This window comes from Euprymna scolopes, chromosome 24, assembly GCF_053919585.1.
Source record: "Euprymna scolopes isolate OS-2025 chromosome 24, ASM5391958v1, whole genome shotgun sequence".
Classification (NCBI taxonomy): domain Eukaryota; kingdom Metazoa; phylum Mollusca; class Cephalopoda; order Sepiida; family Sepiolidae; genus Euprymna; species Euprymna scolopes.
Genome location: NC_136505.1, coordinates 61,212 through 84,168, shown reverse-complemented (window position 1 = coordinate 84,168; position 22,957 = coordinate 61,212). Strand labels below are relative to the sequence as shown.

Sequence of the window (22,957 nt, the reverse complement as noted above, 5' to 3'; positions counted from 1 at the left end):
ATAAAGAGATGTTAGTTAAAAAAAGGGGGGGGAATAATTTAACCTAAAACGACCACCCACTTTATGGCCAATTTTTTTTTTTTTTACATGGGCAACGAGCAATTTTTTAAAAAATTACATTTTCGCCTCAAACAAGGCGAAGTGCCTCTTTGATGTAGGAATGAACACAACTAAACATAAAATGAGCATCTACAGTTGACCCCTTCTCCCCGACAAAAATTCTGTTTACACTTTTTGAAAGGGGGTGCTCATTTTACGTTAAACTGTGTTCATTGTACGTTGACTCTCAACCCCCAACATAAAGGTGGCCATACTCATTTTTCTTCGCTTTTATTTGTTAAAGAAAGCGCCCTAAAAAAACGATGGCCATAAAGTGGGTGTTCATTTTATGTTAAATTTTTATAGAAAGTGATCTCCCATTTTTTTAAAACTAACATTTCTTCATATCTTGGAAACTACTCGTTAGCCGTAATTTTAACGTTATTTTCGTTTACAGCGCCACTAGTAGTATCAAAATTTTGGGGAATTTTTGACAACCCTAACACAAAACTGTGAATAACATATACAAAACTCGTAATTTCTCCGTTTAAAGTGGGTTGTTTATTTTATTTATGGAATATACTTCTAAAATAAACTATTAAAATTGTTTAAAAAATAATAGAAATATTATTTTTTTTATTGCTGGCATTTTGTAAACATTTTTTTTTTTAAATGAAAAATAATATTTCTATTATTTTTTTAAACAATTTTAATAGTTTATTTTGGAAGTATATTCTCCAAAATTCTCACACCTACAGGGCCACAACATTTACCACAAATAATTATTAATAAGCTTTTGGGATAACAAAAACGGTCATAAACTTTTTAAAAAAGTTTAATCTATTTCACGCTGATATAAATATTGCACAGTAAAATAGTTGAACTAAAAAGATAAATGATTTTTCTTATTTAGAATTATTTAAACAAGGAATTCCGTTTTTATGATATCGCTTTTATTAAATTCTTAGGTGAAAGTACATAATATTTTCACCATACTCCCCATTTTAAAAAAGTTTCTAAATAATAATTTATTATTTCAGCACATAACTTAAATTACATGAAAAATTCATTTTTTATATGCATACTTTCATTTTTATTTTAAAATACATTCTAAAAAAAATAAAAATAAAAAAAGGCACGGTTTTTTGTTTTTTCTAAAAATATCTCAAACATTTTAACACTTACTCTGCTATATTTAGATGGAGTAAAATCCTTTCTTTTTATTACATTAATCCACTGGTAAATTATTTCCTTTTTTTTTGGAAATGAAAACACGGTAAATTTTGGTCCATTTTCGTAGTTACCTTGGCATTTTGGAACCATACATATCGACGGCATGTTTAAATTTATTTAACCCTCCAAAACTGTAAACCAAACTCTGGTTTAGTCATGAGACACGTGACCAAATTTCTACTGACCGATGTTCATGACGTCACCAGACTAAATTATAGTCGTCGCTAGACCATCATATTATGGTAGCCACGAGCTAACCCTACACATGCAAGAATATGACATAATGATGGCCCGGAAGTTTCAGTAGCACTGAGACATCTAGCTCCCTTTCCACGCTTTGATAGACCTCAAAATCCTGCTAAAAGTATTCAACCCAACATTTCAAATGCAGACCCGACCCAGTTGATCAAAGCAAGTCCCATTAGAACTACACCTAATACAGAAAATTAATTTGACTATAATAGTCAGAGCCCTGAGAACTAACCTTCTCAGAGGACCAATAGCCCTTCGAATAGTGAACTACCTCCATGCCAATCTAACAGAATTCACAGACCAGTCCAGTGACTGGATTCATAAAAAACAAAAAACACAAAAAAAAAACTATTTACAAATTTACAATCTCTTTTACAAGTGGAGGAGATTGTTATATTTTCATTTAAAGGAAATGCTAATGCAAATTGTTTTGTTCTTACTGTTTAAAAAGAAAAAAATTAGATATGCAAATTAAATTTTTTGCTACGGTTTTGCACATGTTCCTTTTTCTTTAAAAGACTGAGTTCTTTCTCTCTTGCTTTAGTAGCTGTGAATTTTGTTCAATAAAGCCTTGGAAAGCGTTTTTTTTACATCTTCATTTATTTACAACACTACATATTGTCAGCATAAATGTCTACAAATGATCTTTGGATGTGAATTGGGTGATCATTAATGCAGATCAGGAAGAAAGTTTGGCTCATGATGGACCCTGAGGGACTTCAGTATTAATACTGTGCGCTTCTGATTTCTGCCCATCAACCACTACTCTTATGAACGTATCAGAGAGAAATGATTTAATAATTGAGAAGACATTTCCAACTATACCATAGCTGGAGATCTTGTGGAGTAGGCCTTTATGCAATACCCTTTCAAAGGCCTTTGATATAATACAGGCCTACAAGATAATAAGGGGTTTCGATAACGTCTATAATAGACCTTGCACCATATGTGGCAATAGCTTGTTTGCTCCAGTCCTCAATCCATCCACCAGGGGACACAATCTAAAGATGCAAATACAACATCATCCTGGCTCTCGTGGACAGTTCTTCTCTAGCAGAGTTACTCCTGTCTGGAATGGGCTAAGTTTTCATACTGTTAATGCTCCTTCACTTATTGCCTTTAAGTCTTGCCTCGCAACGGAATGGAAGAACCACCAGGACCTATTCCACTACTAATTTTCCTACTAAATCAGTGACTCTGCCCTGTATATATGTGTGTGTATGTATATATATGTATATGTATGTGTTGTATGTATATGTGTGTAGGTATTTTCATGAACATATAACTAATACCATTTGACACTCTTTGAAGGAAGATGGTCAAACCTTGGCATATGGTCTCAATACCCTTGTCAGGTAATCAATGACCTTTTAAGATAAGATATATCAAGAGAAATTTCCCTAAAAAGAAAGTCTCCATCGAGAGATTCACTAATCCTATGAGATATATAAGTTAGCACATCTGCTATTGATCTAGCAGAATGGAAACCATATTGTATGTCACTAAGGAGGTTATTTTTGCTGAGATGGTTGACTACTTCTTTATTTAACACAGATTCCAGCAACTTACTCATGATGCACAGGAGACATTGGTCTGTCCTGAGAGGGAGATGAGTGATCACATGAATTCTTTAATATGGCGCATACTGACGAGGTTTTCCAGGGTGTTAGGAAGCAATTCTCCTTCGGACAAGGCTTAAACAGATTTGTAAGTATGGGAGCTAGTTTTGGTTGAAGATTTTTCAGCACTATAATTGAAATGCCATCAAGGACAGTTGCTTTAGTGGAATTCAGGTTTTTGATTAACTTGGCAACATTATGCACAGATATTTGTATGTTGCATAGCATGTTTTCAGATACAGGAGAAAATACAAGGGGTTGGCAGCCTATATTGCATATGGTAGAATTAGCTGCAAAGTTCTTAGCAAGAGTTTGGCTTTGTCCAATGTTGACGAGATTACCTCAGGTTTATTGATGATGATTACGATACAGCACACACTTTTGTTCAGGGTCCTATTTTTTATTTGTCAAAATTGGTGGGAACCAAGCCACTGCTCAGCTACTTTGGACTTAATAGACTGCGCATAAAACTCTTTCACATTCTTTATTACTCTTTTACAATGGTTGCTGGCAGTCCTGAAAGCGACCTTAGTCTTAGTACATCTATTACATTGGAAGCAATTGAAAAATGATTACTGTGAACAACAGCTGCAGCATATTCTGGAGAGAACTATAGCTGACTGTTAGTTTTTTGCTGGAATTTTTTGAAGGGTATGGAGCAGTCTATACCTACAATTTACGATTCCATCAGGTTTGATACTATAGAGGACACATATTTCACCCTCGCTTTCCTTCAAGTCTCTAAACTTCTGTTTGTATGCTGGAACTAGTTTGTATCCCTTTAAGATAGCTGTCTTTACAGTCTCATAGTTTTCAAAGTCTGTTACTGGAAGCACTGCATATGTTTTATGAGCTTTGCCACTCAATGCTGTTTGCAAAAGTATTGCCCAGCATTCCTTTGGCCAGTTTATGTGGAAGGCGATTATTTCAAAGTGTGCAAAGTTAACTACTTTATCCACGATTTTGGGACTAGGCATATTTGTTCCATCACATCAGATCTACCTTTCCTGTCTTCATTTGCTTGGCATGCTATACTCAACTCGCTTATCCTTAATTTCTGTTCAATTCAAGCTTTCTCAATTTTCATTTCTAACCATGATTTTTTTTTTTTACACAGTGATCACCACTTATCAAGGCCTGGAAGCCACTCAGGGATAAGGGTTATTGCAAGTACATTACGTTAGTGTGGAGATTTGATGAAGTGTTTACTTAAGGGGGCGGTTCATTAGGATTTTGTTAACGTTGGACTTGAAGACATCCAAGTTGTAGTCCGGTGGGAAGCAGGCAGATGGAACAGAGTTCCACAGGCGTGCAGTTCTAAGGAAGAAGCTTTGTTCATGGAATCCACGTTTTGATTTAGGCACAGATATAGAGTGGGGGAAATTTTTCACAGTGGATTCAGCTAGACGGGTGTTTTTTGTGAAAGATTGGCGAGGGGGGGGCCAGAGATTGGAGTTCAGACGAGCACCTGCCATGGAAATAACGATAAAACAAGGATAGGCTCGCAACGTCTCTTCTGTGGGAGAGAGGTTGCAGGGTAGAGAAAAGGGCATCCCCCACTAAGCCACAAAATCTATTTGTACTCTGTCAAGGCAGGATAGGCTGTTTTTAGCAGCTCCTGCCCAGATATGGCAACAGTATTCCATCCTTGGACGTACTTGGCTTTTATATAGATAGAGAATTGCATCAGTAGTGAGATATCTTCTGGAGCGGTAGAAGGATCCAACCATCTTTCCAGCGACCTTGGCAACAGACTTGATGTACGTGTTCCATTTCAGATCAGGAGTAAAGGTCAAACTCAGAAGCTTGTCAAAACACGGGGCCTCACCCAGACGAGAGCCATCCATCACAACTGATGCCAGATGGGATTAGAGCGTTGATGATGTAAGGATAGGAGTTTGGTTTTAGATGCATTAAAGGTAACCAGCCACGTCTTCTCCCACTGAACCACACACTTGAGATCAGAGGAGAGAGAATCAGAGAGAACTTTGTGATTTACAGCCTTTGATGTGTTGCCGTAGATGGTCGTGTCATCAGCATAGATGTCAACGAATGATTTAAGTATGTATTTAGGGAGGTCATTGATGTAGATCAGGAAGAGAGTTGGACCAAGGATTGACCCCTGAAGGACTCCAGCATTTATATTGCAGGCCTCCGATTTTTGTCCATCTACCACTACTCTTATGAGCCTATCGGAGAGAAATGATTTAATGATTGAGAAAACATTTCCAGTTATACCGTAGCTGGAAAGCTTGTGAAGTAGACCCTTATGCCATACCTTGTCAAAGGCCTTTGATATGTCAAGAGCAATTGCCCTAGAAAGAAAGCCTTTGTCAAGAGATTCACTAATCCTGTGGGATATAACCGTCAGCACATCTGCGGTAGTTCTTGCAAAGCGGAAACCATATTGTGCGTCACTAAGAAGGTTGTTCCTGCTGAGGTGGTTGACTATTTCTCTATGTAATATGGATTCCAGCAACTTACTCATAACACACAGGAGACTTATTGATCTGTACTGAGAGGGAGATGACTTATCACCTGAATTCTTAAATACAGGGTAAACTGATTAGGTCTTCCAGGGAGTCGGAAAGCACTTCTCCTTAAGGCAGCGCTTAAATAGTTTCGTAAGTATGGGAGCAAGTTCTGGTTGAAGCTTTTTTAACACTATAATTGGGATGCCATCAGGGCCAGTTGCTTTACTGGAATCTAGGTTCTTGATTAGCTTGGCGACCTCATGCACGGATATTTGTATGTTACCTAGCTTGTTCTGTGTTATAGGAGGAAATATGGGGAGTTGATGGCCTTCGTCGCATAGGGTAGAATTAGCTGCAAATTTCTTTGCAAATAGTTTGGCCTTGTCTGACGCTGACAAGATGACCTCTGCTCCATTGATAATGGTTGGGATAGAACGCACACTTCTGTTCAGGATCCTATTTGTTATTTGCCAAAACTGGTGGGAACCAAGCCGCTGATCAGCTACTTTGGATTTAACAGACTGGGCATATAGCTCTCTTGCATTTTTTATTACTCTTTTACAGAGGTTGCTGGCAGTCCTGAAAGTAGCTTTAGTCTCAGTGCATCTATTACGTTGGTATCTATGGAAAAAGTGATTTCTGTGCGTGATAGCAGAAGCACATTCTGGGGAGAACCATGGCTGGCTGTTAGGTTTTTGTTGGAATTTTTTAGATGGTATGAATTGCTCTATGCCTACAATTCACCATTCGATCAGATCTGATACTATAGAGGACACTTCCTTTTTAAACATGGAGTGCAGAGGTAAATCAGATATGAATGTACGGAAGCTATCCCAGTCAGCCATAGAGTATCAGTATACAGTACGGTGGAGGGGTACGTCTGGGGACTTCTTACATTTCATTTTTATCTTAACTGATACGATGGAGTGGTCGGAGGATCCTAGAGGAGAATGAACGGAACATGAACATAGCTTAGGGGAAGTTGAGAGAAAAAGTCTAGGAGGCTAGCATATTGACCAGTAGTATCGGGCACACGGGTGGGTTCACGAACAATCTGAGTGAGGTCATAAGCAATGGCAAAATCATGACAAAACCTCCCCTCATCATCTGTCTTATTTTAATAGGTCGTCCATTCCACGTTATGGACGTTGAAGTCACCACAGATGTGGTTGTTAGCCGAGGGATGTGCAGACAGTATGTGGTCTATTTTCTCAGATATGCTCTTAAAGATAGTAACTCCACTGTTATGGGACCAATAGAGGGCAAATACAAATGCAGTGGTGTTAGCAAGTGCAACCCTGAAGCACATATAGGGTAAATTAGGATCTTCTCTAGAGATATCCCTGCCACACGGGAAGCCATCCTTAATGTAGGCACATATTCCATGACCATGGCGATCTTGGGGGTCAGACTTAGCTGTTAAGTTAGAGTATCCATTAATTATGAACTCATCTAGGGAAGTGGTCGGCCCTATTCCAGTTTCATTTAGAAATAATATGTTTGGTTTTGTCTCCTGTAATTGGGTTTCAACCTCTGGAAGGTTGGAATGTAGACCCCTGATGTTGAAGGAGACCTGGTAGTAGGGATCTACGTTGGAAGATGGGGTTCTAGGTTTAATCAAGTTTTTATTCTGGAGATATTTCATGTTGAGGTTTTGGGATTTGTGGAATAGGTCGGCATACTTGGTTAGAGTACAGAGAGGGAAAGTAAGAGAAAAAGACAGGAATGTTTTTTTTTTCTGTAGCACACGAAAAGGTAAAGCCGTAACAATTACCCACTAGTATGGCATCGAGAGGCCCCATCAGAGACTACTGCATGGTCCAGATCCACTCACCAAATGGCAATACAGCAGTCCCAGTACTTTGCGCCTGCTGATAGGACAGCCTCCTTAGTGGTTAATCCAAGGTTTGGGTCCCTGACTATCAGGCGGATAACGTCAGCCCAGACAAAACGTTTACCTCTAGCACCCTTACTAGTGACATGGCCACAAGGACAGACAGAGACAGAAAAATTTCCGACATCTCAGACTACTGGTCACCAAGTACTACCGACCTTTAAGCAGCTTTTTCTTCACCCTTTGTCAGAAAAATCACTCATTGAATGAGGACTGAGGGACAAAAAAAGGAGAAGCGAGAGTTACTGGAGCTGCCGATAACACATCCACTGTATTATCTACTCTCCATTAAAAAAGAAAAAAAGGGGGAGGAGGGGAATGGGTACCAGTGACTTATTTATATCTAAGTAATAAGTCCGGTGCTAAGTTAACAATTCAGGACACTTTTGATGATAATCTCCCCTCCCATATTAATGGGTGGAAGTTTGTCGTTATCTATCGAGTTTGAATCATTGGAGTTTCACCGTATAATTAATTATAATCCAATAATTAACTTTTATCAATTTGTGAAGTCGGCTTAATATTAATTTACATTCGAGTTTAGATAATTATTCAAGGTTTTACTTTAGGAGGTTCGTTTTCATAGGTAACTTTTTCTTTGCTAATGGCACTGTATTATATTTCGAATGTAATTGAAAATAAGGCTAACTATATTAGATGGTTTGATTGGCTAGCCAGGAAGCAAGCATTTTCAATATAGGCAAGCTTGCAGTAATAGTATATATTAAGTATATTACTTAAATAAAGTCTAATAGAGAATAATTTCCAGCGTTTTGTATTTTTTTATCGTTAGTTTCCGGCATTTTGTTTGTTTTTATCGTTTACTTTGTAGCATGGGGGGTGATGAATAAGACAGGAGAATAGAGACAAATACATAAATAAAACAAGAAAAACAAGTTTAAAAACAAGGTAACATAATAAACATTTAGGATGAGTTTTAAAAAAGTACTTAACGTGTTTGCCATAATGTTCCATCCGCCGTTTTTTTGCCAACTGGTAGCTGGCATGTCGTCATGTCTTTCTAGAGTGCAATAAGATTTCTATTTCCGGATAACTTGGACAAGTGCCTATCTATTTATAGAATAAAAGTCGTTACGTTCAGATGTGTAAAATATTTCATTTACATTTTTTTTATTGTTAAAGAAGTTCTAACTTTTTTTTTATAAAGTCCCAAGTTTATCTACTCTAATGGAGAATAATTTCCGGCATTTTGTATTTTTTTATCGTTAGTTTCCGGCATTTTGTTTGTTTTTATCGTTTACTTTGTAGCATGGGGGGTGACGAATAAGACAGGAGAATAGAGACAAATACATAAATAAAACAAGAAAAACAAGTTTAAAAACAAGGTAACATAAAAAACATTTAGGATGAGTTTTAAAAAAATACTTAACGTGTTTGCCATAATGTTCCATCTGCCGTCTTTTTGCCAACTGGTAGCTGGCATGTCGTCGTGTCTTTCTAGAGTGTAAGAAGATTTCTATTTCCGGATAACTTGGACAAGTGCCTATCTATTTATAGAATAAAAATCGTTACGTTCAGATGTGTAAAATATTTCTAGCCTTTTCATGTTCGACCTGATCTGACGTCATGATCTTCATTTCTGCTGGAAATTCTGTCAACATTTTCTCTTCACATCATTATCAGGGCTCTATGGACAAACTTATCTTTAGTTGACCTTTGACAACTAAATATTTTCGTTTACTAGCCAAATAGAAAAGTTACTAGCCAAATTCACATGATTTTTAGAATATTACATCTTAGTTCTCTGATTAGTATGCACATCATAAAGATTTTTGTGTTTTTTTAATAAGTTTAATTCCAAATATACAACAAATTTTATATTGATACTTGAAGGTATAAACATTCTAATTACTTCAGATATTTTTTAAACAGCGTTTGTTATAAAAAGAGTATATTGTTCTATTAAACTTTTATAGTTTAAATAATTTAACTTTGTTCATTTTATATAAAAAATGTTGAAAAGATATTTTTCATTCAGTAATGAACTTTGTAAGATTGTCAGTGAAAGGAATACAATTGCCAAAAGATAAGCGTTTCATTATTTCTAGTCGCCACTTTGAAAAATCACATGCAAATGCGACTGTTCGGCTCACAATGTAGAGCCCTAATTATCCACCATGTGCTCAGTGTTTTTTCTTAACTGTTTTTCGCTTGGTTCCTCTAACTTATAGCTCTAATTTCTTCCTTATTTTTATCAAGTTTATCTGGGTATAGTTCGCTCATAAAACCTATGTTCGTCATTTTGCTTTACTCATTAATATAAATGACCCAAGTATTTCAATGAGGAGAGTTATCCAAGGAGGGTGAATCCTTAATTACATGAGTGGTTCCTCCCTACATTGCTCACAACACATGAATAAAAAAGAAATATAAATTGAAAAATTCATCATGCATAATGGCCCTTATGATATGTTGTCTGGGTCAAGATTAGTTGTCATCACAAGATAACCAAGTAATGCATACGGATTGCCAAAATGACAGAACACATGAACAACCATAGATTTATATATAAGTGTATTTGTATTACAAAATAGTTAAAAATTTGTATACAAAACTCAATGAGCCAAGAAAGGGATGAACAAATGCAACAAGAAAAATAGAATTATGGTATCATAAAAAAGTGATTGATTGAGTCTATAATCAAAGGAATATTTAAGCATGAATGTCATTCCGAAGTTTGCTTGACTGTTCAATGAGGATGGAGAGGGTTAGATCTGGGATTGGGTGACAGAAAAGTTGAAATACTTAGCTGGTTGACATAATCAGCAACCCAAAAACAAATCATGAAATACAAGTAATACCTCCACTTCTGATTTTTTCAAGTAATCGGAATATAATAGGGTAATCCTTGTATCTCTCAATCTTCTCCTTTATTTTTTTTATTTCGATTATATCGATATGACCTCTCTCCTTTGAGTATGCTTTCGGCTTTTTCTTCAGTAAATAATCTCTCATGGTTAGGCGCCAGATCAATCATTCATTATAGCTTTAGTTTCTGTGGCTCCATTAATCGCTTGGCATAAGTTCTCAGTTTGTTTTTTTTTTATTACATTTTCACCCCAAACAATGCACATTACCATTGTGGTATAGGGGGCTACTATCAGAGGCAGCAACTACTGGGGCACTATGTTGGGATTTGGGCAGCAAGATGTCGGTTCACGTTACACTTGAACTTCTGCATGTCAGTACAGTTGGGGAAGCTGGGACCTGGAATAGAATTCCAGAGTCTAGCGGTTCTGGGGAAGAAACTACTGGAGTAGAAAGATCTTCTATATCTAGGGATCTCTACTGTGTGGGGGTGGGATTTAGCTGCTTGTCAGGTTTGTTGAGGGTGTCTACGTCGTGGGGGAACAAGTGTCTGCAGTTCGTCAGAGCATTCACCATTAAAATACTTGTAGAACAGGCAGAGTGATGCAACGTTTCGTCGATGGGACAGAGGCTGAAGCTTATATGCCAGTTCAGGGCCTATCAGATTGGCGACTCTTTTGAACCTTTCCAGGAGTGAGAGACTAGCAGCAGATGCACCAGCCCAAATGTGACAGCAATACTCCATACATGGGCGAATGGTGGCCTTATAGAGGTACAGGATACTTTCAGGTGTCATTAGTTTTCTAGCACGGTAGAGAAAGCCTACCTTCTTCGCAGCAGCCCTGGCAATGTTTTCAATATAATTGTTCCAACTCATGTTTCCTGTGAACGTTAGGCCACGCAGTTTGAAAGATGTACTCTCAGACAGGGAGTCACTGGCCATTGCTATTGGTGGCAGAGAAGGTTTCTTGTAATTATTGAATTAAACCAGTTAAGTCTTGGTAGCATTGAATGTGACCATCCATTTTTGTCCCCATTCCACTACAGATTGGAGGTCATCCTCTAGTGTTTTTGCCATTTCTTTAATTATGTGTTCATTTGTTTTTCTGTCATGTCTGTTATAGAGTGCGGTGTCATCAGCATACATACCCATCTCAGAGGCAGTTTTGTTGGGGAGGTCATTAATAAATATTAGAAGCAATAGAGGTCCAAGGATAGACCCCTGAGGCACTCCCGTATTTATATCACACTGTTTAGATGTATGACCGTCGAGGACAACCTGGATTTTTCTCTTATCTAAGAAGGATTTAATTATGTTAAGTATTCTACGAGTTGATTGCTCTTGAAAATGTTGGCCAATACATCCAATTACACCCTAGGAATTTCATAATCCTTTATCACATATATATTTATATATGTATATATAGATTCGATTGAAACAAAGCATGTTTCCTACAGTTCTGTAACCCTCCACAATACAGAAAAATCTGCAATTGTGTTTGCTCTTTTTCTGTCATCTCTATGAGAGTTGATTTGAGTGCACAGTTTGTGGGTTAATATGTTGTGGATTCATATCATAGCTCGGTTAAGAAGACATGGGACGTTTTTCATCTGCTGCAAATGCCGGTTAAGGAATAGGATGATTTTCTGAAAGTCTTTTTGTTGCCATAGGTTTATTTTCGCCAATATTCCTTCTTTGCATTATTCACTTTCATTATAATCTCTTCCTTCCTTTTTGCTTTTGGGAAGGAAGAGAGCAAGAGCATGAAAGTTAGATGGTAGGGGGATTTTTTGTCTGACCCACTTCTGTTATGTTTCTCAAACCGTGGGCAGATAGAGGAGGAGGAATATTGGCTGACTATCTGGGAAGTTTAAAAAGGGGGACTGCCTAAACTTTCTCTATTAGAGCCCTGCTATAGTTTTACATTACACTTTTTAGTTTAAATTCTAAATTCAAACAAGATATCACTAAATAATTAACAGATTAAGCACTTTAAAAATTTAAATAAACAAATCAGAAAAAATCAAGCTAATATTATCTCGTAAGACAATATAAATATGAATTGTATTAGAAAAGGCAACAAATAATTAGTTTTAAAAATGTTTTTACAAAAACTTTTCTTTCATTAAAAATGAATATATCTTGTTATATATGAATTATATTTTATAGATTAAAGACTGTTTTAAAATAATACAATGAGAATTATTTTTCCTTCATAACTCTCGCCGCCTATGACTGCATTTAAACATAATATAAACAACTGCAACTTTTCCCAAAACATTTTATTTTAAATTCTAACTTCGAACAAAATATCTTTGAAAAGATGAAACACTTGAAAAATGTAAAAGAAATCACAGAATAAATCAGGCACATACTATATCGTAACTAATTATAAGTTTATGGTATATTACCATACATTAACAAGGGGTATTAATTAGGGTCACCATTTCGGTAGGCCCCCACTTCGGGGCGCCTCCAATACCAGAGAGAACTGGAGTGTTGAAATTGAAAAGAATGCTGATTAATGAAGACATCGTCTCCAAATAATAATGAGGATGTGTAACGCGACTTTGCAATGAATTAAGTGGTTTTTATATATCTGTATATATATGTGTTCCCGAAATTCGGGTTACAAAGAAGAGACAGCGCATTTTGTAGAGTCTTTGTTTAATGTTCAATGTTTCCTTTTCGCTACCTTACGGGAGCTAAGGAGTGGCGCGTGATGCTGTCTCTAGTCGTCGTTGAAGTAAGAACGTTTCCTTCACTTGAATCTCCCACGTACACAGTTTTCACTTTTCATTGGCTGGAACCTCTGATGACCTATAAGAAGAAAGGAAGGAAAAAAGAAAAGAGTAGGGAGAAAGAGAGAACTAAGGTGAGAATACAGCATAGCATCGTAGTAGTAGCTCGCTACAAGTTCTACTAGAAAGGATAACAGTTAAAATAATTACTTTTAAAGAATGTTTTTATAACATTTTTTATGCAAACGGCATGCCTCCATATGAATTCATATATGAATTCTATTTTAGAGGTTAAGGATTGTTTCAATATGATATATTGTGATTGTCATTGAACAGAAATTGCACAATACATTCATTAAAGGACGATTCGGACTAAATATGAAAATCGTTTTATATATACAATATATACATAATATATAATCTTATTTATAGCTGTAAAAAATTTCAGAAAAAGATGATTATCAAATTGGAGTTATTGACATTTGGTTAACTATTTAAGCAATGATTAATGCTTTTATAAAAGTTCTTCAGACATTATTTTAATAATAAAGCTTCATTATGAAACATACTTATGCACACTGGAAAGAAATTACACTTTTATAAAGTTTGGTGATCTTCATTTTATGAAATAGATACATTTTCAGTTAACATGTTCTTGTGACATCTTCCTTGTTTAGGAGCGTGACAGAGAGAGTGATACAAATGAAGTGGAGATAGAATGTATCAATACATGTGCTTTTTAGACGTTCATTTTTATCACTTTCGATTAAGTCGACATAATTAAAAACAGATTCAGAGTGAATAATATAAAGTTGTATTAATTCTGTTCCTATTTTTTATTTCTTTACAGATGTAAACAAATTGAAGAAAGACAATGAAATATTCAGACACGGATAAATGCTTTTGTAAAACATAATCACATTGTATTGCAACACTTGCATCCATCAACAGAGACATGCACTATGAAAAAAAACATATTTTATGAACTTAGCTAGTCTTTTATGAAAATCTAGTTATGGAAGCGTGGATACAAATATACTATTTCAATACACTCCAATTAAATACAAGGTGGCCATTACATTATTTTAAAGTTCTTGAAGTGTCACTTTAACGAAATTCTGACCTGCAAACCAATATGCAAAAACACAAAATCAAAACCATATACATGTAAATTTTGTCGATTTACATTTTCACAGAATTCTACTCGTAAAACCCACACGCAAATATATACAGGAGAAAACCCATGGTTCAGATATTAGATTTTGGCAAATGGTATAACTATTTGCAACACATCTTCTTTATACTTTATATATTTTTACCAAAGGGCATTAACTGTTTGCTACATTTTGGCCTCGTTTTTATGAAACAAAATACTTACTTTGGGATATAAGTACAAATAGCATAAAAATGTACTGCCTTTATAATTATACTCAATATTATTTATGGTAATTATCAGTAAGCAGAAATAAAAAATAAGTTCAAGAAAGACAGAATCAGAGTTGTGTTTGTGCTCCTATCATCTTTTATATTTAAAACAGGCTGATTTTCAAATTGGAGAAAGACATTTAATATAACCATGTAGCCAATGGTTACTTTCATTTAAAATAATTTACAAGCATTATTACATTTACATTGTGGATCTTTGGTTATAATTATCATTAAAGAGGATTGAAAATACTTTAATTAAAACACAATTTTGTAGTGAATATTATAATGCCATTGTATTTGTGCTGTTATAATTTCTTGCTTATTTCAACTTAAAACAAGAGGAATCATATTCTTTGTAAGGTTTCTAGGTTTGCATTTGAACGAAATTCTCACCTGAAAAGACATGCAAAAGCAGTCCAAAGAGAAACCATATACATGTGAATTTTGTGAATCTACATTTTCGCAGAATTCTAATCTTAAAACTCATGTTCGAATACACACAAGAGAGAAGCCATATTCTTGCCAGGTTTGTGGAATGACATTTTCCCAAAATCAGCAACTTAAACGACACATGCGAACTCACACTGGAGAAACCCCATATTCATGTAATATTTGTGGATGTACATTTTCAGAGAATTCTAATTTTAAAACTCACATGCGAATACACACAGGAGATAAACCTTTTTTTTGTAGAATATGTGGATCAGCATTTTCTCAAAAGTCAAACTACAAAACCCATATGCACATACATACAGGAGAGAAACCATATTCTTGTCAAATATGTGGATCGACATTTTCACAGAAGGAGCACCTTAAGAGGCACATGCGAACTCATACTGGAGAAAAACCATATTCTTGTAAACTTTGTGGATCTGCGTTTTCCCAAAATTGTGATCTAAAAAATCACATGTCCATACACACCACAGAAAAACCATATTCTTGTAAAATTTGTGGGTCTACTTTTTTACAGAATTTTTTACTTAAAGAACATATGAAAACACACATAGGAGAAAAACCATATTATTGTAAAGTTTGTCAGTCCAAATTTCCACTAAATTCTGCTCTGAAAAAGCATATGCGACTACACACAGGGAAAAAAACATATTCTTGCAAACTCTGTGGTTCTGAATTCTCAGAAAATTCAAATTTTAAAACGCATATGCGTATACATACAGGGGAAAAACCATATTCTTGTCAAATTTGCGGAAATACATTTTCACAGAGTCAGCATCTTAAAACCCACCTGCGAATGCACACTGGAGAAAAACCGTATTCTTGTAAAATATGTGGACTTCAATTTTCGCAGAAATCTTTACTAGCTGGACATCTGCGAACGCACACAGGTGAGAAACCATATTCTTGTGAGGTCTGTAAATCATCCTTTTCACTACATTCTACTTTGAAGTGTCACATACGTATACACACTGGAGAAAAGCCATATTCTTGTAAAATCTGTGGATGTAAATTTTCACATAACTCTTCAGTCAAAAGGCACATGCGGACTCACACAGGTGAAAAACCTTATATTTGTAATATTTGTACATCTTCCTTTTCACAGAATTTTGTTTTAAGGAAACACATGCAAACGCACATAGGAGAAAAAGTTCAACAGGTATGACAATATAAATGATGAGGGATCACCAAGAACACTTACCCCAACAAACCCAATTACAAAGTTTGTTGAAAACTTTTGGGGGCCATACTAGAGAATACTGCCAAGATATATGATGAACCAGCAGCACTTGTTGAATAATTCAGATCCCAGGGAGTGATGGCAAACAAAATGTCATCACAAGTCTGTATGCAAAGTCCAGGAGGGTGATGGTAAACAAAAGTGGGTCACAAGTTTGGACGAAAGGCCCAAGAGATGCAATTAAAGGAAGCACTCTACCTTAAAAATATGCTGAAGACTATTTTAGAGCCAGAATTGATTACAAGCCCCGTCGTAATTAATTGTGATAATCAAGCCAGTATAGTCTTAGCACAGAGCACGGTGATCAACCAAAGGTCTAGGCATATGGATATAAAATGCCATTTCGTAGAAAACGAGATAAAGCTACAACGTTTTTTCTCAAAACTTGTTGGTGAATTCGACTGAATAATTTTTTTTTCTTTCACTGCCCTGTATGTATATAGATTTCTATATATTAAAAATATAGACCAGTGAAGTTCCACTTATGTGAAGGCTATTACGTTTTTGCATGAATATCAGTGGAAAACCCTAGGGATAATGCTCAGTATATAGATTTCTATATATAAAAATTAATTCTTTTAAAAATAGTCCTGGACAAGACGTTAAACTGTATCCATTTTATTTGTATTAACACTTTAACCTACTAATACTTTTTGCTTAGGAAAAAAAAAATCTTTGTAATTTTCCTTTTTGACATTTGAACACAATTAAAAATGGCGTCTTTTTAAATGCTAAAATTCTAAGATCCAAATGATTTCTAATTTTTGTTATGTCTAAGTAAATATAAAAATATATATTTATTTTTGAGCAGAACAAACACAAGGGACTTCCCCATTATAAAAAATAGGGAGGATGTTGCAATATTTTGGAGGTATAATGGGGTATGATCCCACACAGTCGGACGATTCTATTTATAATAGATGCTGCTAAGAACTGACGAATCAAGTTAACTACGTTCTGCTACCAACCAATCAGAAACCAGAGTTGCTTCATAAATATTAAACCTTTTGTGGAGCAATTTCACATGTTCTTTTCCCGGGTTTCGACACGGTAAGAATATTTTGTTCTGTGGAACTGTCTACTACAAACAAGTCCCCTCCCAGGACTTGTGTGTAACAGCGAACCATCTGAAACTGTTCTGAAACTCAAAATGGCTTACACTTCTAGAACGTCGGAGGGGGGTCAAATTTTAGGCTGCAGTCTCCAGTCAGCGAATTTGACTTACATTTTGAAAAAAATACAGGTGGACTGTTAACGTCATCTGGGCCAAATAAAAAGAGACAGGGAAGTCATGAGATGGAATCAAGACAGTGACACAAGAGGATGCTAGCAACACATTCTTCACCACCACTGCCAACAACACCATCACACACACTATCAGACTTGTCAGTCTGTCATTGAAAATAAAAAGGTTATATTTGCAAATAAACAAAATATTTTTATAACCAGCTGTGTGATCGCCAACGAGTGTATGATCAAGAAATGACAAAGATTGTTTTTTTTTATAAATTAAATAGATTTGAAACACATTTGACGATTCAGCCATCAGATAAATATAAATCGCAGATTGCAAGAAAAAAAAGAAAGAAATACACAGAAAACGAGATAGAAACAAAAACAAAGATAGAAACAACACTGGAAAACCAAAAAGTTCTTGGAAGAATTTAACCAAGAATACATAGATAAGAATGCTTCACTCAAATGTCTCAAGAATGGAAAACTTCCATTTGATGAGTAAAGACTGATTGTGTGCCGTCACTGGAACAAACAAATAAAACAAATCTAACTCGGCTTTTTTCTTTATTAAATCAAGTCATTCATTACAGTTTTTCTATCTTCTCATCTCGATGCCAGCTTTAATGTCTCTCATTGCCGCATTTCTCTTTCTTCCAACCGCATGCTAGCCATAGCCACCCATTCTAAACTTTTCACGTCTATCTCCTTTGGCTTCAACTTTTTTTTCTCTGATCATGTGGTGTCTTTTTCTTTATCTTCAGATGCAAGCCCGAGCACACTTGCCAATTTCATGCGCTTCAAATGCTACTTCTTTTGGCTGCTGCTGATATTTTCATACGCACTCATATGCGCTCTGTTGCATACCTTCTCTTCCAAAAAAGATTATTTAATTAAACCTTTCTGAGGTAAAGTTCACATAAAACAGATAATTAAATCCAGATAAAAATGTCTTAGTGTATAGTCTGTTCGATATCGCCATTTTATACTTTTTTGTGAGAAATTCCTTATTTATTCTTTTTTCGCCTGTAAGAATAAAGGAATTCCAAATGTATTCTTCCAAATACGTAAAGACAACAGTTTAATATGTTGAAAAAAAACACTCAGTAAATTGTTTAAATGGCGAGAATGTGTTATTTTTTTCAAGGATTTTCAGAAATTGCACTGAAGCAATGTTGAAGTGTGTCAGCTTAGTTGTGCAAGAATACATTTCAAATGTTAAAACATTTTCAAAGCCAGTCGAAGCATTGCAAGACTAAACCAGAGTTTGCATAGTTTTTTTATGCTTGTTGGTCCTGAGTCTTAAAATTCAATAAACTGAAACTGGATATTTTTTTATTTTAATAATAAAGTCAGATTTTGGCTTCTTGACAGTCTTCATGACACATGTTATAATGTTGTGTTTCAAAATACATGTAGACATATTTTTGTGCGAGTTTTTTTCACTCGGCTTTTTCTTATTCTCTTACATCAACCCTCGATTTTCTCTCAATATCTTATCAGCCATAACATTTATATCTCTCCTTGGTTATTGATAGATTTTACGCCAATTGCCCAAATAGTTTTATTTCAATTAAAACATCCTGTAAAAATTTGACTGAACTAGTTATCGGCACTTCCTAGTCCTATGACTCATTTGTCTCTTTATTGCTCAGTTACTTTTAATGAGATTATTTGAGAGAACTAGTTTATCTAACCTTTTGTTTGGTTCACAGTCTCTTTTTGTCTCTTAACAGCTTAGCCCCTGTTGAGTGAGATTATGCAAGACAATCTCTTCCTATTTTTGTCTCTTAAGTGCTCAGTTACTTTTGACGAGATAATTCGAGAAAATTACTGTTGACACCTGACCCCTGGCCAGAAGCATTATCTGTGCCCCCCCCCCCAGCTTAATCAGATATTAAATGCAGCAACTGTAGCTTGCCATGCAAGAGCAAATAACACAACTCATGGCATGTTTATTACCTACCGAGCAACACGTGCCCATACCATTTTTGCATTATCCACATGCTAAACCCGACCACTCAATCATAGAATCAGACTCGTCAGACAATAATTGGATCATCTTCAAAGAAGCAAAGGCTCCATTACAAAGAGATGACACAACTCACTGACCCCACAGAAATACAAAATGAGCTACGATCTGCATGCAGTTCGTCTATTAATGAAATGTTGTTCAATTTCATTGGCCCAGATGCTTTAAATACTGCTACAGAGAAACAGCTGCTAGGATACATAAAATCTGTTGCAATGAAATCGGTTCACCCTGAGCTGTATCGGCAACAATTATTTTGTCATGAAGCAAGGTGATAAGGAAACTATAACATCTTTTATTTGCAAGCAATGCTTTGCTCTTTCGAAAGACAATGTAGTTGTGACAACCAACGATATACAACCTCATTCTCTGAGGATATGATCAAATCCCAGATCATTGCCGACTTACAGGACATTTCCCAGCAAAGCAAAATTTTGACAGATTAATTCATTGCCAAAACTAAGCAACCTAACCGAATGTTTGTTGACTCTAGAGTCTACTGCCAGAGCATCGAGCTACTTCCGGCCAGCTGAGACCTCATAAATAGCCTCAATCAGATCTGCGCCATCGCAAAAATTACTGCCACAGAATAAGACAAGTAATGAGAACAAATGTAAAGGTTGCAGTCACAAAGCATACCCAAAGGGCCGCAGGCAATGCTCCACTTGGGGTAAATCATGCCACAAATGTGGAAGAGAAAGCCACTTCTCAGGCACATGCCACAGCAAAGCATTATCCAATGCCATAATTGAGGATCACTCTGATGACAATCAAAGTGATGACACCTATTTCATATCAACCAAGAACATGCATCCCATGTTACTAGAAGAAGAGAGAATTCAACATGGGCCATTGACCAACAACCAGTTCACACCAGGACGACCAGAACCATCCCCATTTATTAATATTACAATCACATTGAACATGATGGCTCACAGGTACCTTGGACAATTTATGCATACTGAGGTGAAACCATGATCCACTCAATCACAATGGTAAATACTGGGGCCCAAACCAGTACAGCTGGAGAATCTTAAAGGATCTCAGGTGCACTTCCAAACATCTACTACGCACTAAGCATTGATTAGGTGCTGTAAACAACAACAACTTGCCCATCATAGGAGCCTTAATCGCCGCATTAAAACTTGATGATGTAACATGCTCGGAGATGATTTTACATCTGCCCAAAGATTAGGGGTCTATATATCTCACAGATGGCCAAAAAAATAAACTAAGGATTATTAAAACAATGACTTTCCAACACAAATTAGGAGTCAAGTAGCCACAACAAAGATAGACTGTAAAACGGTTAACTGTACATTAGCTCCTTGTGGTTGTCCATTTAGATCACCTTGTCCACCACCACCAGACAAGCTGCCATTCCCTGACACACCTGTTTATCGCAACGACCTAGAAAATTGGATCAAGTGTCACTTTGCCAGCAGTGCATTCAACACGGGCACACACCAAAAGTTGCAGACCATGATGGGTGAGCCACTCACTATTACATTTTTAGACAACTACTGACCCAAAGCCGTTCACAAGCCAATCCTAACACTGGAAAGAAGCTGTCAAATCCTAGCTAGATGCCGACATGTAACTGAACATAATTGACTAGTGCCAGCTGGGACACTAACAACATGGTGTTCCAGAATCATCATAGTTCCCAAAAAAGATGGCAGCCCACATAGAACGGTCGACTTGCAGAATTTGAATGCAGCAAGAAGACAGGAGACACATCACACACCTTCTCCATTCAACCTTGTCAATACAATACCCCTTGGAAAAAAGAAAACCATCCTCAATGCATGGAATGGATATCACAGTGTTCCTCTTGTTTCAGAAGCATTGGACGCCACCACCTTCATAACAGGATGGGGCAGATACCAATATTTGCGATAGTGGTGGAACGATTAATCGAACTGGAATCGTTAATTGTAAGAATCATGTATTTTGAGGAGAATCGGAATCGCATCATTAAAAAATACCTTAGATTTACGATTCTTTCATTATGATTCTCATATATTTTTAAGTTGAACTGTTTGAAGTGAGATTAATGCTGTCAAAAATTTATGATAAAAACGCCATAGAACTTTTCATAACATATTTAATATGATATACAAGAATTTTATTAACTACTTTAAAGGTAATCTTTATTTATCTTAATGAGTTTTCTTATTCCGTCATATACATAGGCGCTGTCTGTCTGTTTTGAAAGTTCAAGGCCCATAATTAGTTATCTGTTTGCACTGTTGCAAAAATTAGGGGCCGCAAGGTAACATTGTTTTCATTTGTGAGCAAAGTTTATGTATAAAAACGTCAAGTCCATGAAAAGTTGATGAATACTTAACCCTTAGAGAAAAAATGATTTTACAGTGCTCTCATTGCGAGTAAATCATGTTAAAAATCAGCGTTTTTTTCCAATTGGTGACTAAAGAAAAGGGTGGGAGCTTATGTTTTGGCAAGTTTTTTTTTTACCGACACTCTTCCATTAGTTAATGAATGAAAAACCTTATTAGTAAATGAAAATGTCTTGGCAACCTTTATACTTTTAAAAATAAAACAAGCAAAGTCAAATTAATTAAATAAAAAAGGTTCAATAGAACAATATATGTACGTTCTATTTTCTAAACGAAAGCTGTTTCTGGAAATATTTCTAAAACTAAAGTGAAACTGATCACGTGGTATCAGTCTGCAAAACTTTGACAGTCGGTTGGCTTTTTGAAGTATCCAAAACCAAAACCTTAGAACTACATATTATGCTGACTGAGGTTCTGCTTAAGGTCTTTTGAAAACTACAAAAGAAAACCACCATTTTGCTATCTGTTAAATAAATGCGGTAAGTGAATTTAATTTTTTTTCTTTTAGAAATTTGACTTTGACATATAGATGTTTGAGGTCCAGGTTTTAGACCTGTTCATCGTTCCAAGGGAAAAATTTCCTAGACAACTTTGTAGCATGTGTGGCACAGAAACCCAGGAATTTGCACTTCCATTTAGGAGGATGGACAATATAAACTCGGCAGCAATCTCTGATGGGTGTCAAGTCTGCTTTTGAATGCGTTTACCGTTTGTGCTTGTACAACTGCATCTGGGAGATCATCCCATGTGTTGACAACACCCTGTGAGAAGGTCCCTTTGTGGACATCTAGCCTACAGTGTTTTTTTTACGATTTTGAGACTGTTCCCCCTGGTCACGCTGTTTTTGGCGATCTGAAAAGACGGCTTTCTTGTATCATAGATCCCATGGATGTACTTGTAGAGATCGATCAAGTCACCACGATTTCTCCGATGCTCAAGAGTGGGCAGTCTCAGGGTTCTAAATCTTTCAGAATAGGGCTTGTCCTTCAGTGATGCCAGCAGCTTGGTTGCTCGGCGCTGTACGTTTTCCAGATCACTGCATAAGGTCTTATGATGTGGCTGCCAGACAAAGTGGCCATACTCCAAAATAGGACGCACAAGGTTCTTGTAGAGTTGCACAAAGACTGTA

The 22,957-nt window shown here is 36.1% G+C and overlaps 1 protein-coding gene across 2 annotated transcripts in view; it reads left to right on the top strand.

The window, feature by feature from the left end:
- LOC145246552 (uncharacterized) overlaps positions 1-22,957 on the top strand; it is a 118,822-nt gene that overhangs the window by 45,685 nt on the left and 50,180 nt on the right. For both annotated transcript variants that reach the window (XM_080108150.1, XM_080108151.1), the window contains exon 2: positions 13,933-22,307. In XM_080108150.1, coding sequence (XP_079964276.1) covers positions 14,914-16,128 — 1,215 coding nt within the window. In that variant the 5' untranslated portion in view covers positions 13,933-14,913 and the 3' untranslated portion in view covers positions 16,129-22,307. The remainder of the gene's footprint in view (positions 1-13,932; positions 22,308-22,957) is intronic.